Genomic DNA, 21,862 nt, shown 5'->3' on the forward strand with positions numbered 1-21,862 from the left:
TGAATGTCAGCAAGTCAGTAGATGAAAGAGGGAGAAAGGAAATGGTAAATAACAAAGGTACTGGGTGGGGTCTGACTCTGAGGTGGAAAGAGGAGGTGCTATCAATGACCTGCACTTCAAGAAGCTAAGCACTTAGATTTTGCTAAATTTATGTAAGGGCATGAACTGACACTGCATATTTTCAATAGTGAGAAAGTCACTGCTTATCCCTTTATTGAAAACAGTTCTGATCTTTTCCAACACACATTTTTAATTTTCAGAAGAAAAAGTAGATAGTAGAAATCAACGAAAAATTAGATGTAAAAGATCTGACAGAAAAAGGCATATATATTGCTTCTCAATTCAAAAGGTTAACAAAATATTTAGGGCACTAAGTGACCACATTCCACAGTCTCGGCCTGCAACCTTTCAATATCTTAGTTTTTCAAAAAACAGAAACGCAAATTCTCATTAGTTTCTCAGCTGCTAGAAAGCAGAGTTTGACTGTTACCGTAATTAAAAGTTATCAAGAATAGCTCAAATTGTTTGCTGTAATGGTGACTGCTGTCATTTTCAACCTCAGTTATGGAGGAAAGGCGCTTGGACTCTGAGGCCCAAGGATCAAGTGTTTGCAGTTTGACTTGGTGACCACTAGGTGGTAATATTAATGACTCAGCCATGTGTGGTCCTTAAGTATTACCATTTTTATTGAAATTATGTAAACGCTTCCCATCATTATGATGTAATTTATTGAAATTAAAGTACACTTTATTTTAGTGGTGAGAGACTACATATCTATTAAAAATAACTACATATGGTATGTGTAGTACCTTTTAGTACACTATTTAATACATTATTGTCCTGACTTTAATTATGTACAGGATGACCTACAGATTATAAGAAAAAGGAAGATTTAAGTCCCAAGAAATCCAGCTTATATTCATTGCTTTTGGCTTTCTTTTAGAGAAGGGCCACATGATTTCCTTTTAGTACTTAAGACCTTTATTGTAATTATGTGTATATTTTTTCCATTTGAATTCTGAACCATAACTTTTCACAGCAAAGGGGAAATAACAGTTGTTTGACTGACTATCTGAGCTGCACTTTTGAGTCAGCTAGGAAGAGTACCACCAGCGACTGACATATATAGTGCCAGGTTCTATTCTATATGCTTCACATACATTATCTCATACAGTCTGGGCTCCAACTAGAGCTGCCACATTCTTCTAAAGCAAAATGAGCTTAGCAGAAGAAACAGACCTGTATTTCTTAAAAGAATGAAGAGATCTTTGCAGAACTGTATGTTATCTGCAAAACCACATATTATATAATATACATTCCTCAGAATAACTTCCAGAAGGCAGTATAGGTGTTGGTGCTTCCAGCAAGACAATAACTGAGTGATTCAGAGAGAAATCATGTGATGGCAACTACAATCAATCATTGATTAAAACCTCACTGATACTTGTCAAGAATCCAAAGAGGAAGTGGTGACTGAGCCAACAATTACATGAAGCAATTTATCATGAAAACAACTATTATGCAAGAATGCAGATCTCAATACTGATTCCATAAAGCACTTAAGTGCTTGTCACTGCAATTCTTACCAAAATACAAATGAAACTTTTTATTGTTACTCTTGGGAAAGGTAGTCAGGGGTCTTTATTAGGACTCCAGGCAGGGGAGCTCCCAGGGCTAAGTTATGGTGGGCAAGTCTGTTATTCTCGCGTTCCTCTTATTTAGATGGTGAGAAAAACAAATGCTTTGTTCTAGTTTATCTACAAGGTCTTGGGACAGAGAGAAATTGATTTTCCAAGTTGCAGGGTGGCACAGTCATCATTGTGATTGAGATCATACTGACATTGAGTAAGTTACTTAAGTGCTCAGACTCCATTTCATTTGTCTGGAAAGTTAGGAATATCAAAGCGAGTCTCAGAAGATTACTGCTGAGATGAAACGAAGCACAGTGCTTCAACTACAGAAATAAAGAGCACCATTCCAACATCATGTCTGAACTGAAAACTTAAGGAAATGCCAGCCTACTGGTATTTCTACCAGAGGGTGGTGGTGGAATAATTCCATTCTAAAAATAACAAATGTACTTATTAATGCTTTATAATTCATATAGTGGTTTCACATGAATGTTTTCTCATTTAACCTTCAAAATGACACTATACAATCTTGATTACTATTCCCATTTTACAAAAATGTCAGGGAAATTTTAAAACTTGTGCAAAGTAAGAAAAGTTATGTGGTGAAATTATGGCTGAAACCTCAGTCTTCTAATTTCAAGCACTGCTCTTTCTGCTATATTCAGGATATTTTAAAAACAAAAAAAAAATCCTTCACTTATACAAAGTCATAATAGGAAGATTAAAAAATGCAGCTATGGTTTAGTGTCATGAGTAAGACTTCAATTTCCCTGCTGTAGAAAGGGTGTGCTATGCCTGCAGTCCCAGAATCCCAAAGGGTCTTGGGCTCTGTACCATGATGCAAGGAGGGATCATATCAACACCAATAATAGCAGAAAGTAATATTAGTAATACTTAAATCCTTGTAAAATCAATCTAGTGCTCTTCCATTAAAGCATCTTAAGTCTTAAGAGCTTGGAGCTGTTACCCAATGCACATTGAATGTGTGTGTGTGTGTGTGTGTGCGCAAGTATGTGCTCTAAATATGAGTGAGTCTAAATATCTCTGCTCTGGAAAAACCCCAGGAAGGCTTAGGAACAATACTTAACCCACTCTTCTCTTCAAACCCAACCACTAGCAGCTCTCTTCTTTCTGCATGTATTTCTAAGACAAAGCATTTCTTTCAAAAGTTAGAGTTAAATCTTAAAGTGCAGCTGCCAATAAGAGAGGCCAGGTCTTGATAATGGTCTTAAAATATAAATCACTGGTTGAGAATGGCATATCTTCAAACAACTAGCAACAACAAATGTTGGCGAAGATGTGGAGAAAAAGGAACTCTCTTGCACTGCTGGTGGGAATGCAAACTAGTACAAACACTATGGAAAACTGTTTGGAGGTTCCTCAAACTGCTTAACATGGAGCTTCCCTATGACCCCGCAATCCCACTCCTAGGTATCTACCCAAAAGACACAAGAACACCAATTCAAAAAGATACCCGCTCCCCCATGTTTACTGCTGCTTTATTTACAATTGGAAAAACATGGAAGCAGCCCAAATGCCCAAAGTAGATGACTGGATTAAAAAGATGTGGTACATATACACAATGGAATATTACTCAGCAACCAAAAAAAAGAAACACATGTCTTTTGCAGAAACTTGGATGGAGCTGAAAAAGATCATGGTTAGTGAGAAAAGCCAGAAAGAAAAAGAAAAATACCAGATGGTTTCGCTCATAGCAGGAGCAGGAGAGAAAATAATAAGAATAATGAACAGCCATATACCAGAGACATTTTGTGGGGGTGGAGTGGGGAATGGGATCAAACACGGGGGGGGGGGGAGGAAGGAGGTGCATGGGACTAGTGATAGCACACGGTAACTCGGTGATGGAAAACCCATGGGGATTACAATTGAGATAAAAAAAAAAAAGTACAAAATGATGTAAAAATAAACTATTACATTATAAAAAAATCACTGGTAAGTGATCAAGTTGGTGCAATGGTTATTATCAGGGGAATTTGAGAATACAGGTCCTTATACAAATTAGCAGGATGTTCAGGAGAGTGTCCACTGACACCCCTGAGAGATCTATGCAGTGGAGAAGAGGATCCAAAGGAAATTAGAACAAGATTATGATAATGGGGAACATATATGTGGGAAAAATAAAAACAAAAACAAAAACAAAACAACATTCCATATTCTAGAACAAAGCGGCTCATGGATTCTTCAGTCTGGTCATCATAAGAGTGGTTGATGGAACCATGAGTGAAGGCAATCTCCGACCAGGAGTAAGACTGTGAGGTGCTTTACTGAATGTGTGTGTACGTGTGTGTGTGTGTGTGTGTGTGTGTGTGTGTGTGACCCATTATTTAGAGCTGTTGTTGAGGGATGCTGAGGAGAAGGACTATAAAAAAAGTGGGGGGGGAGTGGGAGAAGGAAAATACAAGAGACCCTAAAATTTCCTTCTAATTTGTCCAGTCAAACACCCACGGGAGAGAAAGCCTGTGAATGACAGCATCTCATTTCCATTCCTTGGAAATTAAGCATGAAGTATCAGGTACGGCAGGCTAAGGGATTCCCACTGGTACTTCAAGAAGGAAGCACTGAAAGGGAAAGCAGACTTGAAAAAAGACTTAAGCGCAAAGAACTGTGTTGTTTGTTTTTTAAAAATTACTTTTTTGCAAGATGCATACATTGGTTAAAACACCAAGATTTATGGAAAGTCTGTATATCACCTCTAAACCCAGTCAGCAATTTTACTATCTATGACAGCAGTGAACCAGTTTGATTATTTCAGGGGAACTATATTTCAAATGACCAGCCTGGAGACCAACGGAACAGACAGGTAAGTGCATAATCCTTATGGTGAGAACGAGCAGGTTATCACCCTACATCAGTTTATCTGTCCTTAGAGATTTTTGTTAAAGAATATCCATTTCTTTTTTCCTCCTTGACTTCAGGGGTAATCTATCGACTATATTTCCTTCACTCAAAATATATCTTAAGAGATTCTCACACGATCTTTCTCATTGCTTTTAATTTTTTTAAAACAGATGCTTAGTATTCCATTGTATTAAAGTCCCGTTATTTGACAATTCCATTACTGATGGTCACTTACTTAGGTTGTTTCCAATCTTTCATGATTACTAACAATATCACAATAAGTGATTGATGCATGAATCACTTGGCATGTGCAAGCATATCTGAAGGTATGCAGATAGCAATAGAACTAGATAAATGTGCATTTGTAACTTTAATCCATTTCTTTAATGGATAAAATGGATACTGCTAAATTGACCTCTATCCAGATTTTAACAATTTATAAGTTTGCCAGAAACGAAGAAGAATGAAGTTTACTTTAACTGAACTGCCAACATAGTTTGGATCAATCTTCTGTGATTTTGCCAATCTTATGGTTGAAAAATGGAATTTTAGGGTAATTTACTTTGCATTTCTCCTATTTTGAGAATGACATCTTTTCTTTTATGTAAAGAGCAATTTCTGTCATTGTTCATATTTTTTATTTTTCTATTGGATACTGATATTTGTTCATAGTAATGCCTAGAAGCCCTACCTAATATACAGGTATATTATAGATGTATAGATGTCTCAGGTTGACATTTTTCTATGACATGAGTTGCAAATTTGGGTCTGTGACAGATTTATTTCCTATTACACTAAGGAAGTATATGTTAATGGTTTATTGAGTTTTAATTGGATTGAATTTCACTGAGTATATTTTTTTTAGCATTTAAAGAAGAGATAATGAGTTTTCTTGTTAGAGCTATTAATATTAATAGTGAAAAATATATTAATAGACTCCCCAATAACATGTTGTTTTTCTACAATAAACCATTTGCTTATGAAATGTGCTGTTTTATTTAGAAACTTGGTCATAGTTTTCTTTCTTTTGGGGGGAAAGTATAATCTTTTTTAGGTATTAAATAAGTATTATCCACACATGAGAAGAACTTAGACATTTTCTTCATTTGGTAAAGCTTTCCATTGGAGAAAAAGAAAAACTAGACAACTGTTTGGTCCAAAAGAAAAATAAATTGAATAAAAGATATAAAAGGTGGGATAAATGAGGGGGTGGAGAGAGAGGAAAGCAAGAGTGGCGGGGTTGGGTGGAAAGAGGAAGACACAGAGGAAAAAAAATGATTTTGGGGTGGGGGATAAGTGCTGCTTTGTAGAAATTTCTGGGTGAAAAAAAGATTCAAACTGACTCTAAGAAGAGTCCACATTTAAAACTCAGCAAGATAACTCCCTTCACCTCTCAAGGATTACTGCTGTTATTTCACTGATCCAGAAATCATAACAGGTTATCTTAATGCTTGGTCAGCTGATGCCACAGGGAGCCATACCTGCTGGTACTTTTGGGTAGCGGTAAGGTACCTGAAAGCCCACTGTGACCGAGGTGTGCATCCCCCCAGCTATAGATTTTCCTTTCACAGGATCTGAAAGGATTTTAGGGTTTAAGAATTATTTCTGCTGATAGGTCACACTATTTTGATCTTTGTCTCTACCTGAGCTTTAACCTTAATGCTTGAATAGCATAACTCAGGTGTTTTTTATTCTAGGGTTGCAATGAAGAAATTACTTAAAAACCTGCTCTTATTTCACATTTTAGAGCTTCAGCTATGGCCCTTGCCAATCTAGTCTGAACTAATATTTATGAATAATGAATTGCATATGCATATCTGTAACACAGAATGACATTTTAATAACCAGGACTTTTTGATGAGTACAAAACTTCATAGACCAAAAGTACATTTTACCAGATTTGGATTCTGGCATGACTCCCCATGCCAGAATTTAAATGGGAAACCCATGGAAGGGGCTAGTAGTTTCCAGACACCTACAAGATTCAGGTTGTGTATTAATTCAATAAATAGTCGTTAATTCCTAACATGGGCCAGGCTGAGCTTACATTATGCTGAGACAAGAAAAGTGAATAGGACTGAAGACACAGTCCCAGGCGCCATGAAATATTCAATTATTTAGATAATTCTTTAAACATTCAATGTGGGAAATGAGGTATTATTTTACCTTTTTTCATTTTGTAAATTTATCTATTTACTTTTTATTAGAAAGTAGTTTCTTAACATTAAGGATATTTCCAATCTCAGTAGCCAAAGAACTTCAGAGGAGAGTCCGATAAACGAATGCTCACTAGGATTCATCTTGATTTGGTTCTGTTCATGGATGCCAAATAAAATTAATGAAGAATGAGATAAGGCCAAGTGTGGGAGAGGGCTGGTATTAGCACCAGTTTAGGTTCCAACCCGCCCTGCCAAAGCAATAAATACAAATGACCAATTTAACAACATGAAAAGACCACCTACAAGATCCATACCTGGGATCTAATCAGTTGCTTTGCACCTTCTTTCAATTACAGGATCCCTGCCATGTTTATGAGGACTTTTAATGTGAGCATCACAGTTTTGAAAGCCATATCATTATGACCATGTTTGATCTGAGGGTGGGAAAACATGAGCTCAAGAAATGCCTGCAACAAGGTTACTCTGAACTGAGCTGTAAATTGGAATCAACGAGGGCCTACTGTGCAAAAGGAAAACCATGTAAGGAAAAAGGCTTAGATTCTGGGGAGACTGCAACTCAGAAAAGTGGTGCCATTAAAATTACTTTCAATTCTGCGCAGGAAATGAAATTAGTTAAGAATAAGTACCATGGTTTTGTCAAATAACACTATGAAAGGACATTATGAGAAGGGGTGGATGATAAAACTTCAGGACAAACACATCATCTCCACTGGAGTGTGGCAACAGGATATGATTAGTAAAAGAAATATTAAATTGTCATGAGTTTTGGAATTGCAGCTTATGTAAAAAGGAGCTTAACCATAGATCGAGTCACGATGCACGTGACTTTTCTGGCATAAAAAACACAATTGCTTAAGAATTCATGAGTGATAAGAACCCGAGAAGAAAACTGGCTTACTTACCAAATGTGTAGCAAGAAGAGGAGTATAGACATATGCTACCTTTTCTTAATTATAGTTATTACAGAATACTCTGTGCCACTACCGGACTGCTCATTCCGCACCCTTTGTGTGGGTTTCCTCACTAGATGCCTGCGATCATCTGCTCCTTGAAAAGCCTTACTCAGCACTCTTCCAGGAGCCTCCATGTCTTTGCTACGTGGCTCAAACTCTCGTCAAAGTCAATGTGCCCAAAGTTTTCCTTATTGTTTCCCACTACAAATCTTTTTTTGTCACCAGTATCCAGCAAGTTTTCCAGGAAGAAAAAGGAAAGTTATCCTTTTCTCCTCAAGAAAAAGGAATGTTACCCTTTTTTCTTTTTTGTATGTCTGAAGGGATGTATACAGTCCTGTAATTCCTGAAAGCTTTATGAATAGGTCCCTTTCTTTCTTATTTTTACTGTGATTGCTCCTGGCCCAGTTCTTACTGTCATTTGACTGGACTACTAACAAACAGCTTGAGAGCTTGGCTTCTGGTCTTTTAATATTCCAATTCCAACTCTTTATGTTGCATTAATTATATTTCTTAACCACATAGAAGAACAAAATGATCCACATACCAAAACAAAGCAAATCCAGCTACCATGGTTGCCTAGGGGTTAAGTCTCAGCACTATCACTGCCGTGGCATGAAATGGATCCCTGAGAGTTAACCCACATATGGCACAGGTCTTCCCTGTGACTTATCTAGGCATCCCCCTTCCTGGTCCATATGTCTAATTACAACTTCAAAATGGTAGAATTGTCCTATTTTTATTATTTACTATTATACTGAAGTATTTAACAACTTGCTATGGTTAAATTGAGAGCAACTTTTATTTCTTGTTAGTACTTGTAATGATGGTGTTTCACATCATGAATGGCAAGTTAGATGACCTTACTATATTTAAAGTGTATAATAGTTATCATAAAAACAATGTGACTTTCCAGGCTGGATAATGCACCTTTATGGTAAATGGAAAATCCTACCTTTTCTATGAACCAATGAAACATATACATAAAAAAGACACTAGCATTTGGAACTCTACAGTAGCCAAGAGATAATCCACTTGTACACACAGCCTTAGGAAGGTCCTGCCTCAGACTCATAAGTATTCTGATGCCAGATCCTTCTGCTAGGCTCTCCTGCCTGAAAGCCAAATAACAGTCTGACCCAGAACAAAGTGCTGAGGGGCTTGTGAAACTACGTTCCAGAAATTCACAATCTAAGCTGAAATGGTAGAACAATGGAAAGGAGAGTGAAGGAACAAGATACATAATGCCGGGTGTCTATACTATAACTCAACAGAAATGTAACCCATACTTAAAAATGAAAAAAAATGTAAATTAATATTAATATATGCTATGTCTTTAGCGCAATATATTAAAAGTATTATTTTTCAAGTAAAAAAAAAAACAAAAACAAAACAAAACCTGGTATTGGCACCAGTTTAGGTTCCAACCCTCTCTGCCAAAGCAATAAATACAAATGACCAACTTGCTCAATGTTCAAAGCATCTTATTATGAAGCTCTCCGAAGCCATTGTAACACGAGTTTGATCCCTGGCCAGGGAGCTGACCCCACATGGCATGGCAGACCTCTTCTGACACACCTGCTGCTCCCCTCGACAGTGTACTTTGTCAATCTGCCTGTTCTGCTCCCTACTCTGTCTCTGGTAAATCCTCTCACCCACCACACCTCTGCCCTATACCCGAGTTCTGAAAGCATAAATCAACAAGTCTTAAAAAACAACAACAACCAGACAGACATTAAGGATTTTACATGTTTTGGGGGCATTAAGTCTTAAAAATCTGGTGTGTGTTTTCTACCCATACAGCATATATCTATCTGGATGACGCACATTTCAGTTGCTCAATATTCACTGTGTCTGGTGTCTGCCACCGTAGACAGTACAAGACTAGACTGTGCTTTGGCCAACCCAGTTAAGTAATAAGACAACTCTTTTTACCACACGATATGTGGGTTAAAACTCTCTGGCCAGGGATCCAATTCATGCCATGGCAGTGATAGTGCTGAGACTTAACCCCTAGGCCACCATGTTACTTGGATTTGTTTTGTTTTGGTATGTGGATCATTTGTTCTTTTATGTGGTTAAGAAATATATATAATTAATGCCACATAAAGAGTTCCAACATTAAAAGACCAGAATTAAAAGACCTGACTAATTTCTATATTTTCAAATTCATATGGAATGGTAATTATCCTTCAGATTCTTTTTGTGATTTGTTTGACATCAAATGCTCTACACCCCTGAGCTATAGCCCTCTTTTGTGCCTTGATTTGGCTAATTTTCTTTTAACCATGATTTGGAGTTACTTCTCATGTGCATCCCACATTTCCTTCACTGTGTTGGTTGAAGGAGCTGCCCCCTTGATTCAGTGATAGCTCTTTACCCAGTAAGACAATCCTTGAAAGAGGGAGAAGGAGCATCTGTTCCATTTTACTATTTCTAGTGTCTTATGTACAGCAAGGCTCTGAACCTACACCTTTGAATACCTATTAGAAGGTGAACTACGGTGTTTCTCTACCTGGACTGCACATTGGAAAAAAGCTAATGCTGGAGCTCACCCCTAGAAATGCCAGGCGTAGGACTGGATACTGTATGGATGTTAACATCTTCTAACAATTCCCCTGTGCAGCTAGGGTTGCCCCCGGATCTGGGGCTTTCTTAGAACAGCTTATTGCTGGCCACATACTTACTTGCCTGATATAGGTCCAATTTGACTGAACTTAATTTCTCAGAACAGACTGGAAGTTTCTTGAGAAACCTTGTACAGAAATTACCACATAACCTCAGATGGTAATTTGCAAATTCCTTTCCCAAGGCACTAAAGACAATTTTCAAAGTCTACTTATATTTATCTTTTCTCTTAAAACACTTAAAGTGTAAGCAGTTTTTAAAAGAAAGAATCAATGGCCATTATATTATAGTATCCAGACAGACAATATTCAGATATACTCACTGATATTGAACAACATCAATTCATAGGAATGGTCTAAGTACACATGAACCGCATGTCAGGTTAATTCTACAGGGGTATGATGCCTAAGTTACTAACTAGGAGGTTAGTAGAGGGTAGTATTTCATACTCTTCTCCAGGTGATTTAGGTTATATTTTCATGGCATAATCATACACAAGGTATCTCCCTTTGATGAATTCACCTATAAACCACCTAATTTTAGTCACTTAACACAAACGTGTTGGTATCACTATTTGCTTGCAAAGTGGTATTTTGCCCAATGGCGTGACTTCCACGATGCCTGAGGCTGAGCAGCGGCCAAAGGACAACTCGGGCATCTGCTTCAACACAAACAAGCCGCATGGGGAGGAGGACGGTTGTCTAGCACCGAGGGAGCAGCTGGAATGGAGCTTCTCTGACTCAGGGCTGCAGAATGTCCCTGCCAATTCCCAAGGTGGTTTGGCCAGACGTTAAGGATTTCCCCCATGGTCTTTGGCGGATGGTATGGCATCATAAGCCTTATTAATAAATAGAAGCAGCATGTTGATATATCTCCAAAGATTCCAACATGTACTTCCTCCAGCTTTCTAGCAAAGACAAAAACTCCTTCTAGCTACCCCACGCTGAGTTTTTCTCTGTTGTGATATAACTTTATATTAGTTTCAGGAGTGCAAGACTGATTCTCCATAGGAATATATTGTGACATGAACTGCACTGTAAATCTTTTTACATCTGCACGCCCAAGCAAAGTTTCAGATTTTTTTTCTTGTGATGAGAGTTTTTAAGATTTACTTTCTTAACTTTCAAACACATCATAAAGCATTGTTAACTACAGTAACCATGCTGTGCATTACCTCCCTGGATTTATTCATTTTAGAATGGGAAGTTTGGGCCCCATTTGTTTTCACTTCACATCTTAAGATGAGTCTGAGAATAGAAAATATTCAAAAGGTACTAAATGTCTCAGTACACTAACAGCGCTCAACAAAAGTCCCCTAGTCCTGTCAAAACCATCGAGGAAAGAACATGATGTGGTAAGTGACAAAAACAAAACAAAACAGCCAGGTTTCATGCTTGTCACACTTCAATCTAATAACCCCCCAAGAGCTGATGGGGACCCAAGAAATGGTGTTCACCCAGCGCTAATTTTCACCTCTGAAAAGGAATAGGAAATACAACATAGCCCACTTGCTACATTCATAAAACCAGGAAATCACCATCCACCCATCAGGCTGACCTTCACAGCTGAAATGCCTGACAGCGTAAGCTTTCCATGGATCCTGTTTCTTGGGGTGCATGCACTGAGGATCCTCTGTGGCCCCAGGAAGAGACAAAAAGTCTTCCCTTGATAAGTTTACAAGGCAAGAGTAAGGCTAAAGGATTTCAAATGTTAAAATGGATTTAAAGGTGATATTAAGTTATAGGTTAACTCCATCTGTATTGAGAATGTACCCCTGGGGAGCAGACTGACAGAATCGCTGGAACTGCAGGAAATTAGCAGGATGTAAAAGGTGGGTCCTCAGAAACCAATCTGTGCAATGCAGACTGTTTCAGAGGATTGTCTACGGGCAACTGACACAGCATCCTACCTTTCTGGAAGAACTCTTCTAATTTGTCCTTGAAAGGCTGGAGATACTCCTTTGGCGACTCCTTGCACACCACAGCCATCTGTTTCTCACTTGCTGTGAAGAGAAGTGGGGAATTAGATCATCAAGAACTCACATCCACAGAGTTTGCGCCCTGTGCTGTATACTAGGGTGACAGATGTGTAGAGTCCCGATCAATCACTGTTTACCCAAATTCCAGGGGAAACAGAAACAACACAAACCCTAATAGTTCACTACACCTTTCTTCAGGGACAGGGAAATGTATCACTCTTTTTTTTTTTTTTTAAACTTTTTTTTAGATGTTAGTAAAACCTTTCACTGGCAACTACTCTGCTTGAAAATAGAGGCAACAATACTGATGGGCCAGCCCTAGGGAATCAAAACGATGTTGAACCTCTTCAGATTCCTATTTCCAGAGAAGAGTTCTTTTATTTTTAAAGGTTTATTTGCATACAAAAACTAGGGTACAGCCCAGAGGTGTAGGGGGTGGTGGTGAGAGGATTCACTAGAGACAAAGTGACGAACAGAACAGATGGATCTACTGAAACACACTGCTGAGGGGAGTAGCGGGCGAGGCATGACAGATCTGCTGTGCTGGGAATTGAAGTCATGCTGCAGTGGCTGTGGACAGCTTCATAGTACTGTGACTTAATCCCCTGCACCACCAGGGAGGCCCATTTCAGAGGTTTTACAGAAATTCCAGGATATCCAAGTTTGGGGAACTACCCAAATGGTGGTTCCTCAGGGTGACATCCACATTCTAACATGAGAACTATCCACAGGGTTCACGCTTCCCATTCTCCTCCCCTTCCTATTAATAGTTTACAAACATATATGTGAGCATTTTATATGTGATTCACTTTGGGCTGAGTACCCTGAATTTATTTTAGATTGCATTTTTGATAAACAAGTACCTTCAAATTAGACAGTCCTGATTTGGACATACAGAAACCACAACAACCCATTAACCATTATGCAAGGCAGCTCATCATGGTGTTTCCTAAAGGTTTCTATCTGCACCAGTGGCAGAAATGCACCAGAGGGACAAAGTTTAGTTTTCACAAAGCTAGACTTGATTCATGATCGATCACTTTTATTTGTTGACCATGGTCAGAAACTACTGCATGTCCTTGTTTAAGAGAACATAATAAAGTACTGAATTTGGGAGTGGGAAAATATTGAATTTTCACTATAAAGATATCATGCTACCAGGTCAAAAACAAAAACAAACAAACAAACAAAAAAACTCCAGTTCTTGGAGGTAAGGCCTTTGGTAAAAAGGTGGTTAGAAATGGGGACCTTGGACCCTCCCTGGTGGTACAATGGGTTAGCACAGCACTGTGAAGTTAGCTCAGCCACTGCAGCGTGAGTTGGATCTCCAGCCAGGGGGGTGAACCACATGGCGTGGCAGACCACCCCGACCTGCCCACTGCTCCCCTCAGCAGTGTGTATTTCAGTCCATCTGCCTGTTCTGCTCCCCACTCTGTCTCTGGCAAATCCTTTCACCCCTGCATCTCTGGCCTGTACCCCAGTTCTGTATGTATAAATAAATAAATTTTTTTTTTAAATGGGGGCTTTTGTATACATAGGGAATTTTTTTTAAAAAAAAGATGTATTTATGCATACAACTACTGGGGTTTAGGCCAGAGGTGAATGGAGAGGATAGGATTCACCAGAGACAGAGAACAAGTGAGCATACTAAAATACACTTCTGAGGGAAGCAGCAGGCTAGACAGGAGAGGTCTGCTGTACCATGTGGGTCAGTTCCTTGGCTGGGGATTGAATTCCTGCAAAAATGGTTGGATAGTTTGACAGTGCTGAGAATTTTAACCCCTGTACCACCAGGGAGGACCATACATAAGGAAATTTGTATGCAATGATTTGCCAACATCCCAGAACACAGGCAAAGCAACAAACATTAATACTGAAGCAAAAGAGGCTACTTGAGTGTCTCCTGCGATTGGTTATTTGAGACTTTTCTCTTGCTAGATTACCAAAATCTCAGTCAACTCTGGGAGACTTTAAGATTGTGTTAACAATTAAAACCATAATTTGAAGGTAACTGTCATTTTCTAAGTTAAGTTCTGAGTCAGCTACATTCTCAAAATTATCTACACAGATTACTGCTTGAGATCATGAAGCTGTAGGGCAGTAATGTCTAAGTTTTCTCTATTGACATGATTACTTTCTAAAATTTTTTAATAGTTTCTTCTGAATATCTGTGATTAGCTATTCTGATCATCATTCCAAGGGCATCTGGGAAGCCCTGACAATTGAAATAGAAAAGAAAAAAATAATCCAACTTCTTGTTGTTCCAGGTAGACAATTTTTGTTTGTTCCTGAATTTTTCTTGCCACCACCTCATGCCATCACTCATGCCCCTTTGGCTTTTATCTCCTTCCTCTCTCCCTCTTAAGCTCAGAAGCCTGATTCATTTACTAGTGTGCTTTATTTTCCTTTGTTGAATCATTTGCTACACAAGTAGCCAATATTTGTCTTTGTCATTTTGATTTGCTTCACTATACATAATTCCCTTGAATTCCTTACATTCTGCTATAAATGAAAAAACGTGACATCTTTCTATATGCCTGCAAATAAGGATGTATCACAGCTTCTTATTCCAGTCCTCATTCAGTGGGCACTTGGGTTATTTCCAGGCCCTAACTATCATAAATAATGCTTCCGTAACCACTGTAGAGCATATCATTTTTGAGTTGATGGTTTCATGTTCTTTGGGTAGGTTTCCAAGAGCAGACTGGCTAAGTCATTCAGTATTTCCATTTTTAATTTGTTAAGATAAATCCATATTGCTTTTCTAAATGTCTGCATCAGTTTATGTGACTATCAACAGGGTGATAGGGTTCATCTTTTCCACATCATCTCCAGCATTTGTTGGAGTCTTTTTAATATGTACCATTCTATTTTTTTTTAAAAGATTTTATTTATTTTTATGTAGAAGAACTGGGGTATAGGCCAGAGGCACAGGGGATGAGAGGATTCATCAGAGACAGAGTGGGGATCAGAACAGGCAGATCGACTGAACTACACTGCTGAGGGGAGCAGTGGGCAAGACAGGAGAGGTCTGCCCACACCATGTGGGTCAGCTTCCTGGTTGGGGATTGAATTGGTGTTACAGTGGCTGCTAATAGCTTCATAGTGCACAAAGGGTTACCCTTGTGCCACAAGGTGGGTGGGGCGCTTAATATGTGCCATTTTTACAGGTATGAGATGTTATTATATTGTCTTCCAACCTGCACCTCTTTTATTAAAAGTGATGCACATTTTTTCCAGATATATATTGGCTATTTGGATATGCTCTTCAGTGAGCTTTCCAGATTTGCTTCCCATTAATTAGGTCATTTTGTTTTCTTTGCTAAATGGGGTTTTGTATATATTGGATATTAATCCCTTGTCAATCTTTTTTTTTTTTTTAAAGATTTATTTATTTGTGCATACAGAACTGGGGTATAGGCCAGAGGCTCAGGGGCGGTGAGAAGCTTCACCAGAGACAGAGTGGGGAACAGAACAGGCAGATCGATGAAGTACACTGCTGAGGGGAGCAGCGGGCGTGTCAGGAGAAGTCTGCCGCGCCATGTGGTCACCTCCGGGACAGGCGGGAATCAAACTCATGAGGAAGCGGCTTTAGATTCTCAGTGCTGTGCTTTTAACCCACTGCGCCACCAGGGAGGGCCATGTCAATCCTTAGTAATGTGTGAATATTTTTCCCTCAAAGACCCTACTTAATGAAGGAATATAAGTCCTTCCTGGAACAAATGGGAAATAAATTCTTTACAACCAACCAGTCAGACCATTATTTCAAAACACCTTCTCCCTCCCCATTTTTATTTCTTTGTCAGCCTATTCTTTCTATAATAATTACATATGCTTTATCTATTATCAGAGTTACTCTTACCTCTCTTACCAGTGGATGGACCTGCACTAAAGTAGGAGGTACCTATTCTCATCACTGTTCTGTCCTCAAAATCATGGTTCCTGGGCTAGAGTGGTATCAGAGACAAGGAGAAGAGCAACTATTTAGAACTGGAATGTATTTTGAAGGTAGATGCAATCAATACAGGATTGAAGGATGAGCAATACATGTCTGGAAGTGCCTTTACTGTGTTGGGAAATAGTGGAAAGTATTATCTTTTCTGAAAATTTTTATGATTTTTCTTTAAGAGATCAAGAGTTAATTTTGAGATTTGTTAATTTTCTCTGGTCTCTCTGGATTAAGGCAAGGTCACCCACTGAAAACAAAGGGGAAAAGGTACAAAATAAGATGAAACTATTAATGGATTCTCTTTGTTAATTTTTTTTTTAAAGATTTATTCACTTATGTGTACAGAACAGGGATATAGGCCACAGATGTGGTGGGTGAAAGGATTCACTAGAGACAGAGCGGGGAGTAGAACAGACAGATTGACAAAGTGCATTGCTGAGGGGAGCAGCGGGTGGGTCAGGAGAGGTCTGCTGCACCATATGGGTCAGCTACCTGGCCAGGGATCGAACTCATGCTGCAGTGGCTTCAGAGAGCTTCATACTGTGGTGCTTTAACCCATTGCACCACCAGGGAGAGCCCCTCACTGCTATTTTAATTCAATTCAAAGTCCCAGAATTGAGATTTAAAGTGCTTCTATTACAACATCATTTTATTTTTCTACTCTATTTCCCATATACATTTGACCAAACAAACCAAAATTGTGTAATGTTTCCAAGTTATGTCACCAACACTCCCAGTCCCATGTCTTCGTTCACATGGCTTTTTATTCATGGTTATTTTGCTCTTATCCCACAGACATATACTACAGTATTTCACAAAATCTTTCATCCCAAATCGTGTCTCTGAGATGCCACCACCACCAATCCAATTAGATCCTTCAGCTATTTCCAGTCTCTTCCATATAATCTTTTAAAACTGTTATTTATATTTATTGGTCTACTTTATTAGTTCCTCAAAGTTACCACACAAGTTACTTTTTCTTGACCTCAAACTTTTCCAAAGAGTGCCAGGCATGTTTGACCACAGAATCTGATTTCCACACCCTAACTAGACTCTTACATGAAGGAAGGTTGAGTAAAATTAGCAATGTTGACCCAGAGTGGGCTTTGCAGGGGTGCAGTGTAATTTTGTCTCTTCCCTTTCATCTTCCTTTCCAGGAGAAGGCAGGCCAAGGGTCCCCATCTCTTCACTCCTTAAACACTGTGATTGTACCAAACTGATTTGAAAGGGCTAGGTGTGTTTCAAAGATCCTCTAAAATATCCACCACTCCATGCCACAAAGCTCAAGCAAGATAGCAAAGATTATCCTTTTGGCTAGGTAGCTCTGAAGGCAGGCCTAGTAGCAGGTGATGGGTGAAAAACACTTGAAAATGCTTGCTTTGGAGAACTGTCACTTTTCTTTTCTTTCTATTTTTTTTTTGAAGATTTATTTATTTATTCATATAGACCTGGGGCACAGGCCGGAGATGCGAAGGGTGAGAGGATTCTCCAGAGACAGAGTGGGGAGCAGAACAGGCAGATCGAGAAGTATACTGCTGAGGTGAGTAGCGGGCAGGTCAGGAGAGGTCTGCCTCGATATGTGGATCTCCTCCGGGGCAGGGGGGATCGAACTCATGCAGAAGTGGCTTAAGCTTCTTAGTGCAGTGCTTTAACCCGCTGTGCCACCAGGGAGGGGCCCGAACTGTCACTTTTCAATAAATGTGCATGGCCACATAACTTTTCTAATACCATTTAACTAAGATTCTGAGAATGTTGGTATCAATGTTTACAGGAAAACTAGAGCTTCTCATGATATAAATTGGGAGAGACCTTTCAACTTTTTATCCAGGCCACTACTATATCCAGATGCCAACAATTCTTTTATAGAGAACTACTTTTCATGAACGCAATGCATGGTGAAACATGACTGCCCTTGAGTAAGAGAACATAATGGAAGTCTCGACAGTAATTCCTTCAAGGATACTTTTCCCCAGCCAAAGCAAAACCTGAAGACAGAGCTGATTTTTCCAACCACAAAAGCAGGACTTTTACAGTTCCCTGAATTAAAATGGGGTGGTGGTTGTGACTTTGACTTTGCCCTGGCTATGGCGACAGAACCCATGGAGTGCACATCAAATTACTCAAGTTTTATGGGACCATATAGTGGGGTGCTAAAGGGTTTGGCTTGACCTATACCTGGGTTCAGGTGGGCTGTACCTTGTTTTACTCATCTGCAAATGGGGACCCCTCTCATAGACATGATATAGAAATTAAGTGAGATAATAAAGCTTGACACTAGCAAGAGATTTCATTAGCTATTACTTATTTTTATGATTTAGTAAAACTGGTCAGGAAGTATGTCACAGCCAGATCAGCAGGAGAGTTGTGGCTGGGTTATTGGCTACAAATACTGTGCATTGTATTTAGGGAAATATGCCCCAATGCAAATCTCCTGTTTAGAACATGGGGGTAATGATTTTCATTCGCACATTCAAGTTCTACCATCTATTGTGAGAATTCATGGAAGAAACTCTTATGGAATGATGAAGGAAAATGAGTTCTAAGCCTCATGATTTGGAAATTAGAAACTGAAACCAGTGCAAAGGAAAGCAGCTCCCAGCTGTGCTCAGAGGTCCTCCCTCCACCCCAAAGGTCCCAACCTCCCATGTGGCCTGGTAGAATTAGACTTCTTCACATGGTCAAAGCAGAGGCTGCCCTTCAACTGCCTCACAAACTTGCATGTTCTGGTGTCTAGGCAGTATGTTTGCTCCAACTTATTAACTTGGCTTATCTGAGAGGCTTTCAAGCAGACAAATGGGAGACTTGACTAATTAATGACAGCATTGGAGACTGGCAGGGCATAAAAGAGAGAGGTCACCCACAAATCCATAGATGTTACTTATTGTCCACACAGATGTGAACACAACATTGTTAGACCACCAAGAGTACCTCAGATGCAGACGGCCGGGGGTGCCAAGGCTGAAAGCCAGTCATCCCCAGGCTTCCTTTCTCTCTTTTCTTTGTCTATTACATTTTTGGCAGAATTAAGAATATATTAATTCCTGAAGTTAGCTGCTTACAAATGGTCATGGTGACAGAGAGATCAGTATTAAAAATCAATGTAAAATACCAGACAGTAAATTGAGTGGATTCTCACTTAAGGATTAGGCACTTGTGAAGTATATCAGCACAGGGAAAGATACAACCTTCAATGTGTTAAGATTTCAGATACAAGATTGCGAAGGTCATAGGTTTTTGGTTTTGAGCCCTAGGAACAAGGAATAAAGTTTATATAACCACTTAAAAGTCATGGTTAGGTTAAAAGGAAATAGAGGCCAGGTTCAGATATTATTAATCAAAGTCTAAAACATGCTTAATTGCTTTAGCAGATCAAATATGCAAGGCATTTTTTTTTCCACATGGCCTTTTTAAAAGAAAATATGGAGCCTGTCTCTCCTATGACTTGAAGGACATACGAGTTTAGTAAGGTTAGAATATATATTTAGAGAAAAAGAGATTTATTTAGGCTCTGATTTTTTTAATCTAAAATTCTCTTTTCTCTGCTTACTTCATTCCTACCCCACCTACTCAATGGTCATGTGCCAGTTCTACCTCTTCCTTTTAGGTGATATCTGCATTTCTACAACTCCATACTCAAAGGGTTATCACAGAAGATTACTGTACCATCAAATAGAATTGTCTGACCAAAGCAGACTTTATATTGTATCAGCGGGGTTTCAAAGGCATAACATTATAAATGGCATAGAATTCTGGGTTAAGGTAAAGTACTTATCATAAAAGAATTTGTTTAATAAACACAGCAATTCACTAAATACCTACTGCATGCCAACTATGTGCACTCCTGATAGTAGTAGGTACAGGGAATACATCAGTTTAAAAAAGAAAAGACTACAACCTTTGCTCCCAGACACTGTTATATATGAGTCATTGAAAAAATTTCTTAACTACGGCATAAAATGAAGATTGTTTCTAGTAACTTGAACTGCATGCAAACATGTGAATTACTTTCTTCCATGTTAACATACTGTACCGCATGGTCTCCCTTTAGCAATAGCAAGACAGCATAGTGCCCTTCCTAAAGATACATACACACACACACACACACACACACACACAAACACATAACACACACAGTTTTTTCATTTTCTTCCCTAAATCACACTTCTACAAAAAAAAAATTAAAAACAAATTCAGAAGTCAACACCATAATATTAGCACAACAAACTTACACATGGTATTACATTAAATCCAATTAAAATACTAAATTGAAAATAGCCTTTGGCTAGCTGCATTTCAGGGAATCTATGGAAGGAGAAAATCATATATACAATTAGGAAAATATGAGGAATTTTTTTATTTGCTTATTAAAGATTGGCACGAATAAGATGTCATGTTTTGTGGCTATTTTCAGTATGCGTTGTTTTTATTACAGGGATTAATTTCAAATTGACAGAAATAAAAACAAATGACGAAAGCTTGAAATAAAGAGTGCTTATTGCATGTTCTTGAATTCTGATACTAAATAGGGGGCATTTTAAGGCTTAGCATGGTGGCACAATGATGTCAAAATAAATGGACAAATAGATCTATTTTAGAAGAGGTCTCTATAGAATAGATTTGGAAGGGAACTGTGAGAAGGCCCCTCAAAGCCTAAATTTTTGGTCTTATATATATGGTCTTATATTTTATATATATGGTCTTATATTTTTGGTCATATATATATAGTTATCTGACACAAGACCAAATATATATATATATATATATATATTTTTTAAAGATTTATTTATTTATTCATACAGAAACTGGGGTATACAGGCCAGAGATGTGGAGGGTGAAAAGATTCACCAGAGACAGAGGGGGGAGCAGAACAGGCAGGTTGACGAAGTACACTGCTGAGGGGAGCAGCGGGCAGGTCAGGAGGGGTCTGCCATGCCATGTGGATCTCCTCCGGGGTAGGCGGGGATAGAACTCATGCTGAAGTGGCTTAAGCTTTTTAGTGTTGTGCTTTAACCCGCTGCACCACCAGGGAGGGCCCCAGATAACCATTTATTAATGGACAACATTTATATACTCAAGTGTTTTCTTTCTTTATCCTTGGTTTGGGGATTCAATTTATGTAATCATTATGCCCAAATTTTTCCTCAGTGAATCTATTAATCCAAAGGCAAAAACTTATGTCCAAATGTAGTTAAAAACGTTAATGGGACCCTCCCTGGTGGCACAACGGTAGTTAAAGCACAGTACTAAGAAGCTAAAGCCACTTCAGCATGGGTTCAATCCCCATCCTGGAGGTGATCCACATAGTGTGGCAGACCTCTCTTGACCCACCAGCTGCTCTGCTCAGCAGTATACTTAGTCAGCCTGTTCTGCTCCCCACTCTCTCTGGTGAGTCCTCTCACTGCCCCTGCACCTCTGGCCTGTACCCCATTTCTGTATGCATAAATAAATCTTTAAAAAAACTTGCACAGGCAACTGCATATTAGGAAATAAAATACTTACCTTGCTCTTGGTACCTGAGAATAACATTCTCAGAATGGCACCTGAGAATAACATTATCAAATTATACCTCTCTGTACCAACATATGCTGGGCTTCTAATGTTAATTCCAACTTCATGCTCATTGAAAGAAGTTATGAAATAAAGGATCATATATTGTACAGATCCATGTATATGAAATATCCAGAATA

General features: G+C 38.8%; 1 protein-coding gene across 2 annotated transcripts in view; it reads right to left on the minus strand.

Annotated features, from left to right (window-relative positions):
• The window catches only part of FMN1 (formin 1), a 362,087-nt gene that overhangs the window by 80,201 nt on the left and 260,024 nt on the right, over positions 1-21,862 (minus strand). For both annotated transcript variants that reach the window (XM_012728639.1, XM_004687569.2), the window contains one exon: positions 12,158-12,250. In XM_012728639.1, coding sequence (XP_012584093.1) covers positions 12,158-12,250 — 93 coding nt within the window. The remainder of the gene's footprint in view (positions 1-12,157; positions 12,251-21,862) is intronic.

Source organism: Condylura cristata, unplaced genomic scaffold, assembly GCF_000260355.1.
Source record: "Condylura cristata isolate star-nosed mole 26May11 unplaced genomic scaffold, ConCri1.0 scaffold00023, whole genome shotgun sequence".
NCBI classification, from domain to species: Eukaryota; Metazoa; Chordata; class Mammalia; order Eulipotyphla; family Talpidae; genus Condylura; species Condylura cristata.